Source organism: Hevea brasiliensis, chromosome 5, assembly GCF_030052815.1.
Source record: "Hevea brasiliensis isolate MT/VB/25A 57/8 chromosome 5, ASM3005281v1, whole genome shotgun sequence".
NCBI classification, from domain to species: Eukaryota; Viridiplantae; Streptophyta; class Magnoliopsida; order Malpighiales; family Euphorbiaceae; genus Hevea; species Hevea brasiliensis.
Genome location: NC_079497.1, coordinates 102,944,640 through 102,962,411, shown reverse-complemented (window position 1 = coordinate 102,962,411; position 17,772 = coordinate 102,944,640). Strand labels below are relative to the sequence as shown.

At 33.1% G+C, this 17,772-nt stretch overlaps 1 protein-coding gene across 2 annotated transcripts; it reads right to left on the bottom strand.

Annotated features, from left to right (window-relative positions):
- Positions 1-6,218: 6,218 nt before the first annotated feature.
- LOC110666509 (kinesin-like protein KIN-14L) lies at positions 6,219-16,175 on the bottom strand. 2 transcript variants are annotated; one of them, XM_058147274.1, is made up of 20 exons: positions 16,036-16,175; positions 15,753-15,831; positions 15,313-15,470; positions 14,936-15,082; positions 14,579-14,822; positions 13,669-13,760; positions 13,492-13,563; positions 12,337-12,438; positions 11,270-11,344; positions 10,650-10,731; positions 10,173-10,268; positions 9,869-10,042; positions 9,683-9,789; positions 9,307-9,483; positions 9,008-9,174; positions 8,504-8,754; positions 8,229-8,392; positions 7,178-7,821; positions 6,724-6,926; positions 6,219-6,608 (listed from the first exon to the last, which is right to left on the bottom strand). In XM_058147274.1, exons 2-20 carry the CDS (start codon positions 15,814-15,816, stop codon positions 6,535-6,537), a joined length of 3,093 nt encoding a protein of 1,030 aa, XP_058003257.1. In that variant the 5' UTR covers positions 15,817-15,831; positions 16,036-16,175; the 3' UTR covers positions 6,219-6,534. The 2 variants fall into 2 exon arrangements, with proteins under 2 accessions (XP_058003257.1, XP_058003258.1); XM_058147275.1 differs by having other exon boundaries at positions 6,724-6,911; positions 16,036-16,174.
- Positions 16,176-17,772: the final 1,597 nt, after the last annotated feature.

Here is a 17,772-nt window from a genome sequence, read left to right as displayed (position 1 = left end):
TTGATAATCTGTGAGAAAAGAAATATGTTATTCTGAAAAAGGTCTCCTACTGTAGCCTGGAAAAATAGGATGAACAAGAGTGAGTGTTCGACTCAGAGAATAAAATACCAATTTTAACTACAATTTCTATACCTAACTAGAGCTAATGCATCCCAAGGAGTGAAATGTAACACCATTAAAATTTTCATACACATCACATCATAACAGTAAAAAGGTAAGTTGAAGCACTCACACACCAAATAATGTTCAAATAGTACATATATGGGAGCTGATCCCAAATACAGCTCTCTTAATCCAACCTCTGCCAGCGAGTGTCTCTCAAGCTGGAGTTTCGCTTGATAAACCTGTTAGTAGTATGCCCTAGAGCATATCATTTAGTATGTATCTTGTACATATTTTTATTAATAAAAGGCATTTCCACTTTTCCGTTTACATAATATATTTATGTGTAATAGAAAAGGTCCATTGATATTTTGTTAGAAATTATATTCTTAAGTTGTTAAGAATATGAGTGACAGTATTTCTAGTACAAAGTATCATAAATAGGTTCACAATCAAGGATATTTCATAATAAGGACATGACTTATCCAGAAAGATTATATTCATGTTTGTTCCCAAGTTATTTATATGAGATATAAATAAGATGGAATGGTGAGTCTCATGCCATATGACAAACATGATAGGCACTTATAAATGATAAGTTGGCTGAACCAGTAACACCTATGACAAGCACATGGAGTTTACTCTTGTCAATATTTTGTCATAAATCATATCAGTGCATATAATCTTTAGACCTGAGATAGCACAGTTATCTTGTATATAGGTAGTTTGAGTTTGATACTGCGTTCATACTTGTATTGTGTATGGGTATATGGGCATGTGTTGGCTCCTACTAGTTATATATGGAGGTAGGTGTTGATCAAGATGGAATATGTTCCTCTAAGTAAATAGAGATAAAATCCTATGTTCATTTAATTGTTCTTGATGTTTCAAATTCCTGGCCAGGATAGATAGATTTAATCAGAAAAGAGTTTCTGATGAGAAAATCTTTTTAATCAAGAACTGAAATTAAAAGAGAACATAATATTCATAGCAAATGGAGTTTGACATAAACCATGACTCCAGCTTGAGTTGGGATTTTGTAACAGAGAGATTCCAGTGCATGGTAACATATGATTATAGGTTCATTTAAGGTAAATCTTATTACTAATTGGGTGGCCATGGCATGCTATGCTAGGTGTTAACCATGGTCTATGAGGTGCATAAAATGATTTAGAGAAATCATTTATGGTAAGAAAGAGTTCTGATGATATTAAGAGTTGATATCATATCTCATTGCCAATTAGTGATGAGCCTAGTAAGTTACACACATACAGAAGTTATCACCTAATTAAATATGATTTAATTAATTAATTAAAGAGTTTAATTGATTAATTAAATAGGTTTGGTTAGTAATTAGATTGCAAAATCCCTAGCATGACTTGAAACCAAATCTAGATTATTGGATGTATAGTATAAGTTAAATTTATATTTAAAGTGTTTAAATATGAATTTAATTATGAGAAATTAATTAATAGAGATTAATTAATTAATTTATATTTGATATAAATTGATTAGAAGAAGAGAAATAATTATTTTGGGTTAAGAACTCAAAATTAAGACATAGGGGCATTTTGGTCATATCACAGGGTGACATGTGGCACCATGAGATGGTGACACATGGCATTACATATAAACTTGCCAAATGTCTTTTAATCATGTAAGATGATTAAAATTAAGATTAAATATAGGTTTGACACTTGGCACAATGTGATTGGGTCAATTAAACCTAGAACCAATCAGAGGATGACATGTGGCAAGGGTTTAATGTGTTAACCTAGCTATATAAGTGTTGTTATGAATTAAAAATAAGACAACCAGCAGCCACTCCTCCTTTGTCACGCCATTTTGAAGCTCTCCATCTATTCTTCTTCATCTCTCATCAATTCAAAGAGATTAGCCATCAATCTCTTGAATTAAAAATACTAGAAATTGTTTCTATTGTCCTGTTTACATCTTTAATCTCTTAAAAGGCAGAACTTGATTTTCTAAATAATAGAAAAAGCTTTAGAAGCTGTTCAAGGGCTACCATAGGTGTTCTTGGTGTGGATAAGCTAGAGGGCAACATCTGGTGTCCTGAAGACGCATCTCAAAGGCGCATATACACTGCAGTGCATCAAGAGGTTAGTGTGTTTGTTCTTGATTTAATCTAGGGTTCTAAAATTAATCTGATTAATTTAAAAATCTTAAATGGCAAATACAGATCCAAAAACATATTAAAAGAGTTTTAATATGTTGTTTATCATTGAAATAAAAAAGATAAAAATAAGTCTTGCATGATGCATGTGACCCAAGGTGAAAATTTTTGAATTCAATGGTATAAACTTTTGTTTTTCACGCTTCCGCTCTTTGAAAACTAAATACGGGGGCCAGCAAAATTATCTCGAGCCGTGCCTACCCCGACTTATCTATAAAGGACCGGGTCCCAGTAAATGTCTCTCAAAATTACTATAAACAACACACACCACACCAATATCACACACCACACCAATATCACACACACTGCTCCAAAGTACTATAAACAACATCCATGATACTTCATCAATTAAGAATGTAATATAAAACAGGCCTACTGTTTAACTATATAGATACATATTTATAAGTGATGCATGGGCATGCCTGAACGTATAATAATATTGAAATTATAATTAAAATTAATATTTTACTCACAGACGTAAATCGAGGTCAATGTGATGGCTGGGCGGAGGAGGAAAGCTGTCCCGGCTCACCTGAAAATTATATTATAATTATTTAATATAATTGACTCAATACAAGTTTAAAAAGAGTCAAAAACACTCTAAATTGTACCGAAAATCTAGCAGAGTTTCTCCTATACCTAGGACCTACCCAACCTGCAAAGTAGTTCAAATCACACTTCTAAAGCCACACATCATCTCAACAAAAACACATGGCCCCTCTTGGGCCCTCCAATTAAGGCAAATCTCACATAATCTAACCATTCAATTATAAGGTTTAAATCAGATATTTTGCAAAAGTCATTCTAGCTAGCTCTGAAAATTCTAAAATTTTATCCCGCAGTCTTTAGCAATATTATAGAGCTAACGCAAAAGGAATTATAATTTTTTTGCTACTCACGAATATTTTATGGAATTTTATTCTAAACCCAGCACTATAAAATTGAAGAAACTCGGAGTTTGGGTTTACCTATGCCAATTCTGATGCTTAGAACGCGTTCGGGGCGTCTGAAAATGATGGGATAGCCTATAACTTTAACTCGGTTCCAAAGTGATTCCGGCAGCTTATCTGCTCAGTCTGAAATTGTAGATTCGGGCGACGGTTATATTGCTACGAAACGAAAGCACCTATGCAAAGCCTACAACACTAGGGGTTAGACTAAAATATTTATATTTACATATAGAATAATTATTTGAAAATTAGGGACACTACAGACACTAAAAAATTAAAAAGAGTCAAATTATAGGGACTAATTAATATATTTCTTCAAAATATAAAGACTAATTAATTAATTTTACTCAAATAAATAGATTAAATAGTAATTTAATCAATATAAACTAACAAAAAATTGATGAAAGCACTAAACGGTTTAACAAAAATAAAATATAAAAATTAAATAATATATTTTTTAAAATATAAAAATTAAATAATTAATTTTATTAAAATATAAAATTTAAATATATTTTTTTTTTCATGGCGCTTCTAATAATAACGCCAAATAAGAATGATTACTTTTTTAAGCACGCAAAATAAATAAATAAATAATAAAAGAAAACAAAATATCATTTTCATTTCTTGTTGCCAAAAGGCTAAACCGTGAACCAGACGGAACTCGGTTTGGGCATTTGTCATCCCTAGATGTTATTTTCAACCCAAGGGTATTGACTTCAATCTTCAACTTTTTCCAAAATTAATCATGACGACACTTATTATCTATGAGCTTAAGGCATAGAAATTCAGTTATTGTAAATGCCCTCCATTCAAACTGCTATTGGCACTCATACATTTAAGCCTACTGGAAATTAAGTTAAAATTTTATTTTATTTTATTTTATTTTTTTAAGAGAAAAGTATAAAAAAATATTATATAGTTTCGCATTTTAATACATAAGAGATAATAATTTAATTTTTATTAATTTATTGCTCTATATTTTTCTTCCTTAGCAGATATGGTTCAAACATTAGTTATTGTTAAATGACATTGACGTGATAAACACATGACAAAAGCAATGCTTACATGGCAAACACATGTCATTGACATGTCGCCACATGTTCGACATGTCAACATCATCTAATGAGAATTAACAGTTTAGACCATATTTGCTAATAGAGAAAAGCACATAGTATCAATTTGACAAAAATGAAATCACATGTCCCTCATCGTTAAAGCGTGAAATCACATAATATTTTTTTTGTCTTTTTTTCATTTTTTAATCATGCTCTCTCTTATTTTTTTTTTATCTCTTAATTAATCGGAATAAAAGAAAAAGGGGAGAGTTTGATAAACAATTAAGAGATAAAAGGGGACAGAGACATAGAGATGGAGAGAGAAGCAAATAGAAAGAGAAAGGCATGGGAGAATATTGTTAGATGTGTACTTTCAACCTGTTGTAAATAAGTACAAAATGAATAACAATATTATTGGAATATCACTTATAAGAACAAGTTTCACATCGATAGTGTCAAAAAAAAAAAATTAAAGGGTATATAACCGTTGACAAACCTTAGTGATGGGAGCCCAATCCAATATGTAACCTACCGGTTTAATTTTTACATTCTTGCATCCATAATTCTCAATATGGTATCAGAGTAGGTAAATGCTCAGTTTCAATTTCCTAGTATTTTTGCTGCATTTTAGTTTCAAGATTCAATCGAATGTTTGGATTGCCACTCGAGGGGGGTGTTAGAATATCACTCGTTTCAATTTCAGTTCAACTTCTCAATATTACAATATGACCACTTGAGGGGAAGTGTTAAAATATCAATTGTTTCAATTTCAGTTCAATTTCCTAGTGTTGTCGCTGCATTTCAATTGTAGATTTCAAGTGTCCTCCTGGTTTCCACTTAAGTGAAATATCACTTGTTCCTATTGCCACTAAGGGAAGTGTTAGATTACCACTTATGGGAATAAGTCCCACATCGATAGCATACAAGAAAATTAAAGGTTGGCAAACCAGGTTATTTTGGTGATGGGGAGTTCAATTTCAAGCTTAATTACAAGAAAATTAAAGGGCATAAAGCATAAAAAAATTAAAGGGTATATAAATATTGACAAATCAAGCTATTTTGGTGATGAAGAGTCTAGTTTCAAGTCTAGTTTAACATGTAGTCTGTCGATTTGATATTTAAACTCCTGGGTCCATAATTCTTAATAAACATAAAAATGACTAAAGTAGAGCTAATGTTAGTATGCCAGGTTAGTGCGGGTTAATGCCTTTGTCCAAGTGCTAATGGCGTGAAAGTATGTCCTTGAAACTAAAAGCACTATATATTACAAAGTACTAATGTATATTTTCCTCTTTTTTTTTCTCTAAAAAAAAGTCTCAACAATGTTTATTGTTTAAGTAGAATTGTTACCACTTCTCAATATTATATATTTCGTAAAAGAGTCAATCAAATTGACTAAAAAAAAAGATAAATTATATAGACGGTACCTTAACCTAGGGACATGTAATAGTAACGAAATTAAATTTTAATTTGTAATATAAAACCATTTGATTTTTAATTTAAGAAGCATAAAAATCTTGCTTGACATTCATTAGTCGATTTGTAGGTTATTTATGCGAACATGTTTTTATCAAATTAAAAAAATTAATTATATTTTTATGGATTGGTAATTTTGAGTAAATAGGTTATGAGTTATTGAAATGCCAATCTATATAATTTGAATCATTAAAACTGTGGGTAAAGAGTAAATAATTAAAATTTTTTCTCTGATAAATGTCAAATTAATATAGAGAAAAATATAATTTTTTAATCCAACAAGTGTCATGTAAGCAAAAATAATCTATAAACCGGCTACTACTGAAGGTCATAGGTGGTTTTATGTTACTTAAATCAAAGATCAGGAAGTTTTATGTTATGTGAATTAAAGACAAGGGATTTTATGTTACAAATTTAAGTTTAAGTACCTTACTATTACATACCTCTAAATTGAGATACTCTTTATGTAATTTACTAAAAATAAAGTACTTAAACTTTATTAGCCAAAAATCAGGTGCAATCTACTGCCTGTACAAGATAACATAATTAGACCAAAATAAGTGGGCTAGGCTATCTGATATTCCTCTTATGTACATGAATGTTCTGTCATAATATCTTCTTGCTGTGCTGTGCTTCGAAGCGAAGCACCACCATCGGCCAACTCTTCAATCAGCTTCCTTAAGTGCAAGCCATTTGGTTCAATTGAACATGAAAGGAAGAAATTTGCTTCATTGCAATGTTCTGCACTGAGCCCGAGTTAAAGCCATTTCTTTGTTGTCCTTGTCGATGAATGAACTGGAGGGGGTGTCCTGGCATTCCTTCTAGAGTCATCTGTATTAAGGACAAGGGATTTTCTTTAGCATGGATAGTGCATGGACTATGCCAGAATTAATGTAGTGATGTAGTCATGTAGAGTTAATGATGCTTCAGTGGTTGTTATACTTACCAGAATCAACTGGTGGTTTCCCTCCGAGAGAAGATCGACGTGAGCTATCTGACCCTGATGCTTGAACTCTGCTAAGTGATTGCTTCATCATTGCCCTTGCATTAGCTGTAAGTGGTGTCTTTAAATCTTTGCCGTTGCTGCTTGTGCCATTGATTGGTGAGAGTACTTCCTTTGAATCCTGTTGATTCCTGTATTTTGATGGACTAAAGAAATTTTACTCGCACATTTATGTCATAATAGAAAAATATTGAAAATGGATGACACTACTTCATTCAACTAGAGCTGAATTGATCATAATGGAAAATATTGATAAAAATGCTAGTGAGATGAAGTCAAACAAAAAAAATTCACCTTCCTATCTCTAGCATACCCCTAAGTTCTGGTTAATTTTTAGAAGAAATGCTAGCATGCTTAACAAAAGATGTAACCAAAACAAATATGAGTCTATGCATACCTCTTCTCAGAGCCATTAATCAGTTTTCCAATGGTTCGCAAAGATTTCCTTATTTGAGATCCTTTTCCATTAGCACTACCAATCAAATTAGTTGTCTGAAAATCTGTAGTAAGAGCAAGTTCATTTTGCATCATGATCTGAACCGTGTTTCTTGCTTGCGGTTCAGGTGTAGTTGGTAGCTGAAGAAGTGGAATTTGTGTCGTACTGTGCATTTTAACTAAACGCTTTTGATGGGAAGAACTAGTAGGACTTCTGGGAGCATTAAGACGGTACACTTCCATCATGGAACTGCCAACAGCAGAATGCCCATTCATCTTTGACATTGCCTCTGGATCTCGAGATGGTTTCTGCAGTGTTAATGCCTCAAAAGATGGGGGCTTGCCATCTGGCGCTACCTTTGTCTGGAAATTATACTTTTTACTGTCTCTTGGACCTTCTAAACTTAATCTTCTGGAACGAGTTGGTGCAGAAGGTGTTTTAGATCTCCTTCTGTCAATTGGATTTAGAGTTTGAGAATTTGTGTTGCTTCCCTTCTCAATGCTCAGTCTCCGCACACGAGGAGGGGTTTGTTCGGTTAGTGCTTTTGGTTTCTCACATGGAGGTCTTGGTTCCCTGCTTGCCAATGACTTCCTAAGGTTCTCAACCTGCATGCCAAATTGTTAACCTTGTTAATAAATTTGACATAATGACCTTGATTGGCATTTTTGTTGATTAAATACCAGAAGAACAAAGAAAGCTGTGGTGTTGATCAAATTATCACACAAGGCAATTTCTTCATATTTTTTTTTAGAAATTCAACCCTTGAATCATAATGGCTGGAGAGAGAGAGAGAGAGAGAGAGAGAGAGAGAGAGAAGCACCTAGCTATTTTATCTTAGAAACCAACAACTAACGCAACAAGGAGACTGACACCAGTGTTTGTTCCAACATATAACCAGCCACTCAGTGTCAAAACAATATGAAGCCCATTTCGCCATTACGCTATGCATAGAACATGCTTCAAACATACAAGACAAACAGCTAAGGTTTGAACGTTTAATGAACATATTTACCTGTTCCTTGAGTTGCATTATCTCACTGCTCTCTTTGTTTGCACAAGCAGCACCAAGTTCAACTGTAGATACCCTCTGAGCAAACTTCAATGTACTGATTGTTTCCCCAAGAGAGTCTCCTTCGGGACTCACATGAGCAAACATCAATGTTTTAGCATGTCCACCTGAAGATAAAATTTCCAGAAAGAAAATAGTTAGTGTAAACCCTTAATCAAAATACCAGGTTGGTGAAAATGATAGAGAGAAGCAGGAGTTTTTGGGGATCATTTGGCTACCTAAGGAGTCTTGCAGGAGAAGTGTGAGCTTGCTGTTTCTGTAAGGGACATGAGAATTCCTTTGAGCCAAGGCTGTGATCACATCTCCCAGACAGGAAAGAGACTTATTGATATACTGTGCCTCTTTGAGTCTATCTCCAGTAACTTCTGATTTATCTACTCTTTCACTGCCTGCAAGGTCTACCAAATGCAGGCAACTACGAAGGGTGCTTCCAGATATATCTTTACCGTGCACATGAACAGTCAGGATACTGCAGATTCAAGTTAAACCACCAATCAGTTATGTGAAAAATAGATTCAGAAGTTCCGATTCTTTTCATCAAACATTGATAATTTGTTCTGTACCATTCACTTATTTCTTCATTCATTTATTATCAATAACTGATGCCACTTTCATCAGTTTCAGGCTTTCAGCAAAAGGAGAACTTCAGTTTTTACAAATAAATTGGCAACAGGCCAATTGGAATATTCGAATAAAACAGCTCCTGAAAAGTGAAAACTGACCTATGAGATCGACTACTTCGGTTGTTGATTGCAGTGGAACTGACAACTCGATTCACCTCACCAAATTTCATCAGATTAAGAACATCAGCAGTGGACTTCACGGAGCACATTTTAGCATCTGGAAGACTCAAACCATTGTCACCACTGCAGCTGCGAATCTCTAACTTGTGCATAGTTAAGAATACATAACTACCAAGCAGCAGGAAACTAAGCCTTTCCTTCTAGCATACATCAGTAAATATTTTATTAGATAAGGTAAATATATTTCTATAATATGAAGACAATGTGAAAGGATATTTAGTAGTTGATGAATCCTCTGCAAGAAGGTCTCTCACTTGCTCATTATATATTTCAACCATTTGAACTTGAATATCATAACTTATAACCTCCTTCCTTTTCCTAGACATCTGAAAGAGGTCATTGAGTGCCAGATAATTAATCCCCATGTCTTTGGTTGAACCACCTGATGGACCAGTCTGTCAAGATACAAGTTGATTGTAAATTACCGATCAGACATATGAAACTTATAACAAGATGGCTGGACACTTGAAGGAGGCCAAAATTATAAGTGACCCACAAGGAACTTGCTCTAAATATAATCCACTAAAGTTAAATCAAATAAAGGAACTTGCACTAAATATAATCTACTAAAGTTAAATCAAATAAAGGTCCTACCATGGTATATGTTTTCCCTGATCCAGTTTGACCGTAAGCAAAAATGCAGACATTGTAGCCATCCATCACAGACCTGATTAACGGTTGGGTATCATTGTATACCTCATCTGAAAATAAAGAGGCAATATAATGATCAGATTTCAGCAAATAAGCCATAAGATAATATATATTATTATGTAATACTACCTTGGGTTGCAGTAGGACCAAATACTCTATTAAACTGAAACATTTTCCTTCCATCTTTTTTGGGCTTCAATGGATCCAAGATCATTAACGAACCATCATTTCCAACAAAATCTATCACATTACTTTTTTCACCAGCAATGATGGGCCTAATTCTGCAGTAAACTCGAATGTTTCCTGAGAAACGTATTAATGAGTATTGGCTTAATAAATTTAATGTTAGTGTTTCAAAATAAGAAAAGCCCTTCCAACTAAAAGAAAGGTTTTGATGATAAAATTACTAAATAATTTTCAGCAGTAAGCTAACCTTTTAAATCCTGAACCATGTTGTATAAGTTCCTGTTCTCTTTCAATACCCTGTGATATCCCAGAGCAGCAGTAGACATCTCCTGTACCTGGTGTCCTGAACCAGCAGCAAAATGCAAGCACAATAACCTTATAATCTTCTTTTACATTAAAAAAAAAAAATACTGATGTGTAGAACTAATGCCCATAAGATAGACTTCTCACACTTGCATTGTCTCATTCACATGGACTCTAAAGATCATAAAAAAAGGGGAACTTTTCGCAATGTCTCAGGAATATATGGACAATTGTAACCAAAGACTGATTACACGCAAGAACAAAGCCATCAAAAAATGCCTTATGAAAATATTGCTAACTCTAGAAGAAAATTGACAGATGATAAAGGTCGAAAAATCCTGGAGAATTATAGTATTGGACACAGGAAAAATGATGCTCTGAAGGTTCATGATCGAAAAATTAATTATTCCCTTTAACTTACCGAGCTCTCTCAAATCTGTCTGAAACTTGGACTGTAAGTCTTCAAACTCTGTCTTTGTCTTTGTCAACAGGGCTTTCAGATACTGAAAGATCAAAGTGATGAAGTAGCAATGAAAAATGCTCCTATCCTCATAAGTGGAGAATACACACACAAAATTGTACAGCCCATGCCCCTTCCAATTTTTTTTTATTTAATTATTTTTATTTATTTCTTTCTATCTTATTAGATAACACTCCTGCCTGAAACTTTTTTATAATACTTTTATATAATGTTAGTTCATTTCTTGGCTGTATAGATGAATTTCCCGTTAAAACAAAGTAATAAAAATATGAAAAAAAAAAGGTCCATTAAGACACTTTTTGTTTAGACATCAAAATGCAAAATTACTTGAAGTACATGCATGAAAATGATACGATGATATTAAATTCCTTCATAAGAGTAACTATCGCATTAATCTTACTTCACATAATTATGTTTCTAACTTCAGGCAAAAATAAACTACATGAGAAGCATAGCATAAATCTTTCTAACACCTTTTTTACTTTAAAGCCAACCAAAACAATAAACTAGATATAACATTTTAATTGATTTAAACTATAATTGGGGGGAGAAACACTAACCACAAGTTCTTTTTCTTGCATTTGAAATAAATGCCTGTGTTTGCAGTTACCCTTTCTTAAGCAAGCCCGACAACACTGCAAAAACATGGGCATATCAGTAATTCAGAATATGTCTTTAGAGGTTAATAGGTTAATCTTGCAACACCCAAAAATACTCAACTCTGGCCAATGTGCTTGATACCATGTTAGTAAGGTAAGGGCACCGGTCAAAACATTCTCTGATGATTTTGAACACAAAATGCCCATTAATGAGTATGCCCATTTACGAGTGAAATAGAGTTTAAAATCTATCGGCATATGGAAATTTGCATTACTCACACATCACTTTTATACAGAAAATCTACAACATTTTGAAAGAAAAAAAATTTATGCAAATTTTCAAACAAATATGCTTCGGTATAAGCTGAAAGTAAAGAGATTCGTTATTATTTTTTGAGATGGAAGTGCTCTAAAAGTAGAAAATTATTGGGAAAAGAAGATGAATTCAAGCATTTGAAGAAAAAGATTAGAACAAAGAAACAAGGTGAAATAAAGAAGAGAGAAGGTTAGTTTTAAAATTGTATATCAAATATAAATAAACTATAGGGCAAAACTATAATATGAAACGAGGAAAACAAGTTATGGTTTGTTGCTAAAGGAAAAAATTTAACAAGCGGGTGTCAATACCATCACCAACTTATATATTTACTATAGCATAGCAAAAGTGAGCATCCATCACCTATTACAAATTTTCAAAGATCATGTATGATGACTCTAAACCATTACATTACAACATTTAGAGTAGCAAAATCAAAGTAAAAATCCATCATCTCAATCATAGTTAACATTAAACATTTCATAATAGTTTTTTTGTAATATTTTATGGACAACTAAATATCATTTTCATTGTCCAAGACTTCGATTAAGCTTTATCATTTTAGGAAATCAAAGACAACTAGAATGTGAAAAAAAAAAGACATCAAGAAATTTGTTAGAATTCCAAATACAAGAATTGTAAATTTAATAACTTCCTCGATGCATTATTAGCATTAATAAAAAACAGTTATAATGGATTTAAAGAAACATACCTTAGAATCTCCAAGTGCAGATGAATCCTCCAAAGGCACTGATGTTGAATTATCTTGTAAGCCAATTTTTTCTTTTAGAAAAATCTTGAACATTGACTTCAACTGGTTTTGGCAGTAAATAGTTTAAAAGATCACATGTAAGGAAAAACATTTTTCAAAAGCAAATGGTCTACATAAGAGAACACATATTCACTGTCTCAAAATTAATGGAAAGACAGGTGCCTATAGATTTGACTAGTCTGTTAAGGCAACAAAAAGGAGAGAAGTAAACTTATTTCTGAAGGTAACTTCTCAATGTTTGTTCTGGCTATGTTTTAAAGGAGACTCTATAACATTCTTTGATAGAATAAGCATTTTCATAGTATTGTGTTTGTTGTTAGGCTAACTTTAAAAAAAAAAAAGGTCGCAAACCACTGTTTGCAAAGTTTAAATTTTTTCTCTTAAACAAAACAAAGATAGAAGAAGAATGAGAGAGGGGGGCGGGTGGTTGGGTTAGTGAGTCAAAATTACGTTAAGATCACATTATATACAAGTGTCTCAACTTTTCTGATTCAGATGTAGTTATGTGATGCAGCATGGGAAGATTCAAATCCTAATACAATTTATTTACTTATATACTGTTTTTGTTGAATTGTCATCAACTCTTGACCCTTAATTTCCTTTCCCATTTTCTTTTTTTCCTTAACTAGCAGCACAAGCATATGTACATAACATCTGGACACCCATACAGACAGATAAGCATTAAAAGAGATACTAACCAAACTCACCGGATTGAGGTTACGAAAGATATCCTAAGAACAACTATTGGGTTGGTTTTTTTTTGGCTTCTACCTTTTGCAATTGATACCTTGGAATTTAATTATTTTTAAGCTTCAGAAGTAGGAATTATCAAATTAGTGTTGATGCACCATATATGTTGTACATTTGAAGTAATTATGTAGCATCTAACATATTCAGTATTGCAGACTCATTGAGACATTTAATCTAATATTCTACAATGTAATTAATTATCCAAAAAAAATATCTTTAAATAAGAGATCGGCATGTGTTCATAAATGCTTTCTCTGCACATTGTGCAACAACGTAGGATTATGTAGGAAAGTGGTTCAAACATGTTGTATTGTGAAGCTTTTTATTGATTTAAATCAAACTAACCTCAGGGAAATTGTTCTGAATTTTATCCTCCAAACAACTTGCCATTATCCTACGCACTAACTTCTCCGTATCCTGAAGCAAAAGAGAACATATTATACTCTTCAACTCCTGCTCTTTGCTCATGTATTTATCTCTTAAATCAAAGAAAATTTCATATGTTACACAGCAGAGTATTACCGTGTTGCCAGTATGGAAGGACATGAGAATGGTGTCATTTATGTTTTCCTTTGCATCAGCCATATGTTCAGCAAGTAACTTAGCAATTAAATCTACAAAATTCAATGTTGTTACTTGAAATTAAAGGAAAATGCATATACGGAGGATACAAAAAAAAAAAAAAAAAAAAAAAACACCAGTCACAATCTCTTAATGAACATGCCAAATACAAATTTTACATAGCAAGTGCTTATCTAAATTGACTGACCAAAGAAGCTGTAAGTTTACCATCATGCAATGACTTGCTTAATTTATTACAACCAACAAAAAAAAAATTGAATCTAATAATTTTGATTTTGGATTATATATTTGATCTTTAGTTTATATTGAAACAAAGTCATATTGATAGTTCTCAGTAGTTCATCACTACTTAGTACATACATTAGGAAAACTTGTAGATTAGTTCCTAATTTCACTCTAACACGGGATCATGGCAATCATTAAAGTCACATATGTTTGTTTACTTTTATACCGAGTTCATCAATCCTCACTGATTAGCTGAGCCAATTTTGCTTCTTCTTAGAAGGCATATACTTGCTAGAAATATTGACACCTATTTATGTGCCCTAATCTTTAAGTTTAAACTTTTAAGTTGAGTGACACTTTAATATAGCAACACATTGAGTGACACTTTAATATAGCACCACAAGTTAAAGAGTTCAACAACTCCTCCTTCATTAATCAAATTTCAACAAAAGGCTGCGCGACTTGTGCTTGACTACAATCTAAGATGAGGTATATAAAAAATATTAAAGCCTATTCCTGGACATTTGTTAATGAGCTTGAGCTTTTAGATTGAGTTGTTCTTTGATTTGTCTCAATACTCATGAAGAAATCAAATAGATAAATATAGAAGAGATAGCAAACGAACCAGAAAGTTTCTGAATGTCAACATCTGCTGGCTGTTTCTCTGATGCAGCTGACATGTCTAAGCATCTACAAGAGTCTGATGAGAGGGATCGAGAATTGTTTGTGCTGGCAGGATGCATAACCATAGGAGATCTAATATGCTTATTAAACCCATTTACACCGCTCATCTGCTTGCACTCCTGGTACGATTTAAGTGCTAAGATGCAGTCGACCACCTTAGCTGCTGACCCTGCCTCCAGTGTATCCTTTTATAAATTAAATCCAACAGCTCACTTAGTCATCTGTTAGTAGATGCATATATAAACAAGTACATAACATAAATACATAATTCAAGCATCTACTATTGTAGTCAAGTTACCCTCTCAAGATCAGAAGCTTCAAAGGCAGGCAGCTTCAACTCTTCAATAGCCACCAAAAAGTTCCTTACGTTCTCAAAATACTGGTAGGCCGGTAACGGCTGCCATTCTCGGTTTAGTGATTGTAAAGGTGTATGATTTTCTACAATCTTAAAATAGTTTCCAAAAGCAGATAATTAGAACATCGACAACACTTATAAATTCCAGCATGCCAGAAGGTCAAAGAACACTTAGGACTCAGTTTCCCATTAGTTTTTATTCAAATAACCCCAATCAGAATGTTTATTTGTAAATCTTCAATTTTTAGTTAAATTACCATATAAAATTAAGCAAAACAAATGACAAACTATGATATGAATTAGAGATACGATGTAGTTACCTTTGGCACTGCACCGGGATGAACCTTGTTAATGACATTGCACAGAACCAAGCCATTTCTCAAGCGAGAAACGAACTCTTTCTCTGACGGATGGCTGGATATGCCCAATGGACCCACAAGGCTTTCAAGCCACGCGGCTGCATGGAGTCGTCTCCAAGCTGAAAAAGATCGGTAAAGATATGATCATTAAAACCAAAAATAAATCCATTATAGAGATTCTTGGAAATGCAACGATTGTAAAAAAGCATCACAAATTGAAACATAAAAAAGAATTTAATTTCATAAATTTAGAACTCAAGAAACAAAAGCTTTAATACTCAACTGGTTTTTTTTCTCGGGGATGAAAACAATTAAATCGGCAAGTATAGACGAAGAAAATCTATATTTTTCTTATCAACCAAACAAAGAATAAAGGTAGAAAAAAGAAAGAATATGCATACCTGCTTCTTCAGCTTTTCTTGAAGTCAATATATCATGTAATCCAGCTCTTGCACAATTCTCCATTAATGTCTAACCTTCCTATTCTCGCAGAAAGATTAAACAACTCAAACACAATACTAAAAACCACAAATCAAAATCCAAAACCCAGAATAAAAACCCCTCTTTTCTAATTCCTTCAAGCATATATCAAGAAATTATCTTCGACAGAAGAAAAGCACACAGTAATCGATGAAACAGGCAAATACCGATACACATTTACTTCTGAGAATCAAAAAAACATACTTGTTGCCTTTCTGGGTTGTCTATCCGATCATATAACCAGAAACCCTAGAAAAATGAAAGAAATGTCCCAGAAAGAAAAGATGAAGAGAGCAGCGGTAGGGAGTACAGACTAACAGTTTCGGTGCCACAAAACAATGGAGCAGAAATTTCTCTTTTTAAACTTTCAGTTCGGGCTTAGGTTCGGATCCGAACCTGAGGCTATGGAATCATAACGTTAACTACAGTATTTTGAATTCAAATCTGTAGGTTCAGGGAAAATGATCTCGATTGTTTAACTTGCCACGTTGGTAATCTCATCTGACGGTTGACATTGGAGAGTGTTTTACACACATTTACATGCAATTGGGATTGCCTAGGTATAGATGAGACGTGTTATTCTATTTGGGATATGGGTGATAATAATTTTGATTTATTTCCTTAAGGGGGTGAGGGCTATTTGATTCACTTTCATTTTTTAAAAGGATTTTGTGATAAATCATATCTCAAGATTTATGGTTTTTAGGACAAATTAGTTTATACATGTTCATTTATAATTTAATGACTTAATTTTTTATAAAAAGTTATTCTTTTATCATAAAATATTGAATTATTCTATTTTACCAATTTTGTATAAAAGGATGATAATAACTATGATATTTTCAAGTATATTCAATTTAAATAATAGGTTAATGTCTATTACCTTTGCTTAAAAGTTACATGGCACCCTCATTTTTACTTGGTTAACATTTGATCTAGGCTTTGGAGGTCAAAATAGGAAACACCAAATCAATTTATGCCCTTCCCATCCTTTATTATGGAACTCTCAAGTGAGATACAAGTGTCTTATAGGACAACTCGTGATGCCACGTGTCATCATCTTAGGAGATGCAAGACAAATGGAAGGTTACCATCAAAAGAGATCTTTGGCTAGAAGTATCCAATAATTAAGTTAGTAAATGACTAAGGAATGTGAGAGATTCACTTGCCCTCTTATGAGTGTTAATAAATATTTTTTTTAAAGAGAATTTATTTTGGGTTATAGATTACTTCTCTAGTTATAACATCCATTTTGGGGGTATTGAGCTAATAAGCTTGCTTTGGTTAATAGTTGCTCAATTCGTGCAGACTCAGAAATGTCACAACACTTATTTCTTTTTTTTGCTTCAAAAGGTCATGTGTCTTTTGAATATTTATCTTTCTCTCTTAAAAATTTGCCCCCTAGATATTGATTCCCTTTCCTAAACCTTAGTCTCAAGGTTTTTAGCTCTCTCTTTGGAATTTAAGCCTGTAGGTGTTAATCTCCTCTTAGGATCTAGTCTTTAGATGTGTTCTCCATTTCATGGAACATTGCCTTTAGACTCTTTCTCAGTGATCTGGCCTTAGTGGGGCTTATATGAGATTTCCATGTTCTTAGTGGGTTGGCGGTGTGCATCATGGTGACGAAGGGGCTACCCTAATTTGAGATGTATCTTACCATTCCTATCACTTGTTTGAGGGTCAAGTGTGTTACTTTGCTTACATATTTGGAAGATAAGAGCTTGAATGTTGACATTAGGCTTTCATGGAGCTTAATTAAAGTGTTCTTGTTATTTCAATTTAGCTCTAGCCCATGTCTAGTTAGGGTTAATTTTGGTCTTATGAAATTAGGGGTTAGTAACCCTAAAATAGAGTGCAGCCACATTTTTTCCTTTATCCCTCTCAATTTAGGCAGTAATAAACACTTTTGGATGATGTGTTTTGTAGATTTTTCCCTTCCTA

Excerpts from the sequence above, each read along its gene's own strand:
- LOC110666509 (XM_058147274.1), bottom strand. The coding sequence starts at position 15,816 with ATGGAGAATTGTGCAAGAGCTGGATTACATGATATATTGACTTCAAGA. Across the intron at positions 15,083-15,312 it reads ATCCCGGTGCAGTGCCAAAG|ATTGTAGAAAATCATACACC; the intron begins GTAACTACATCG and ends AACTATTTTAAG. Across the intron at positions 6,927-7,177 it reads ATTAATGGCTCTGAGAAGAG|TCCATCAAAATACAGGAATC; the intron begins GTATGCATAGAC and ends AAATTTCTTTAG.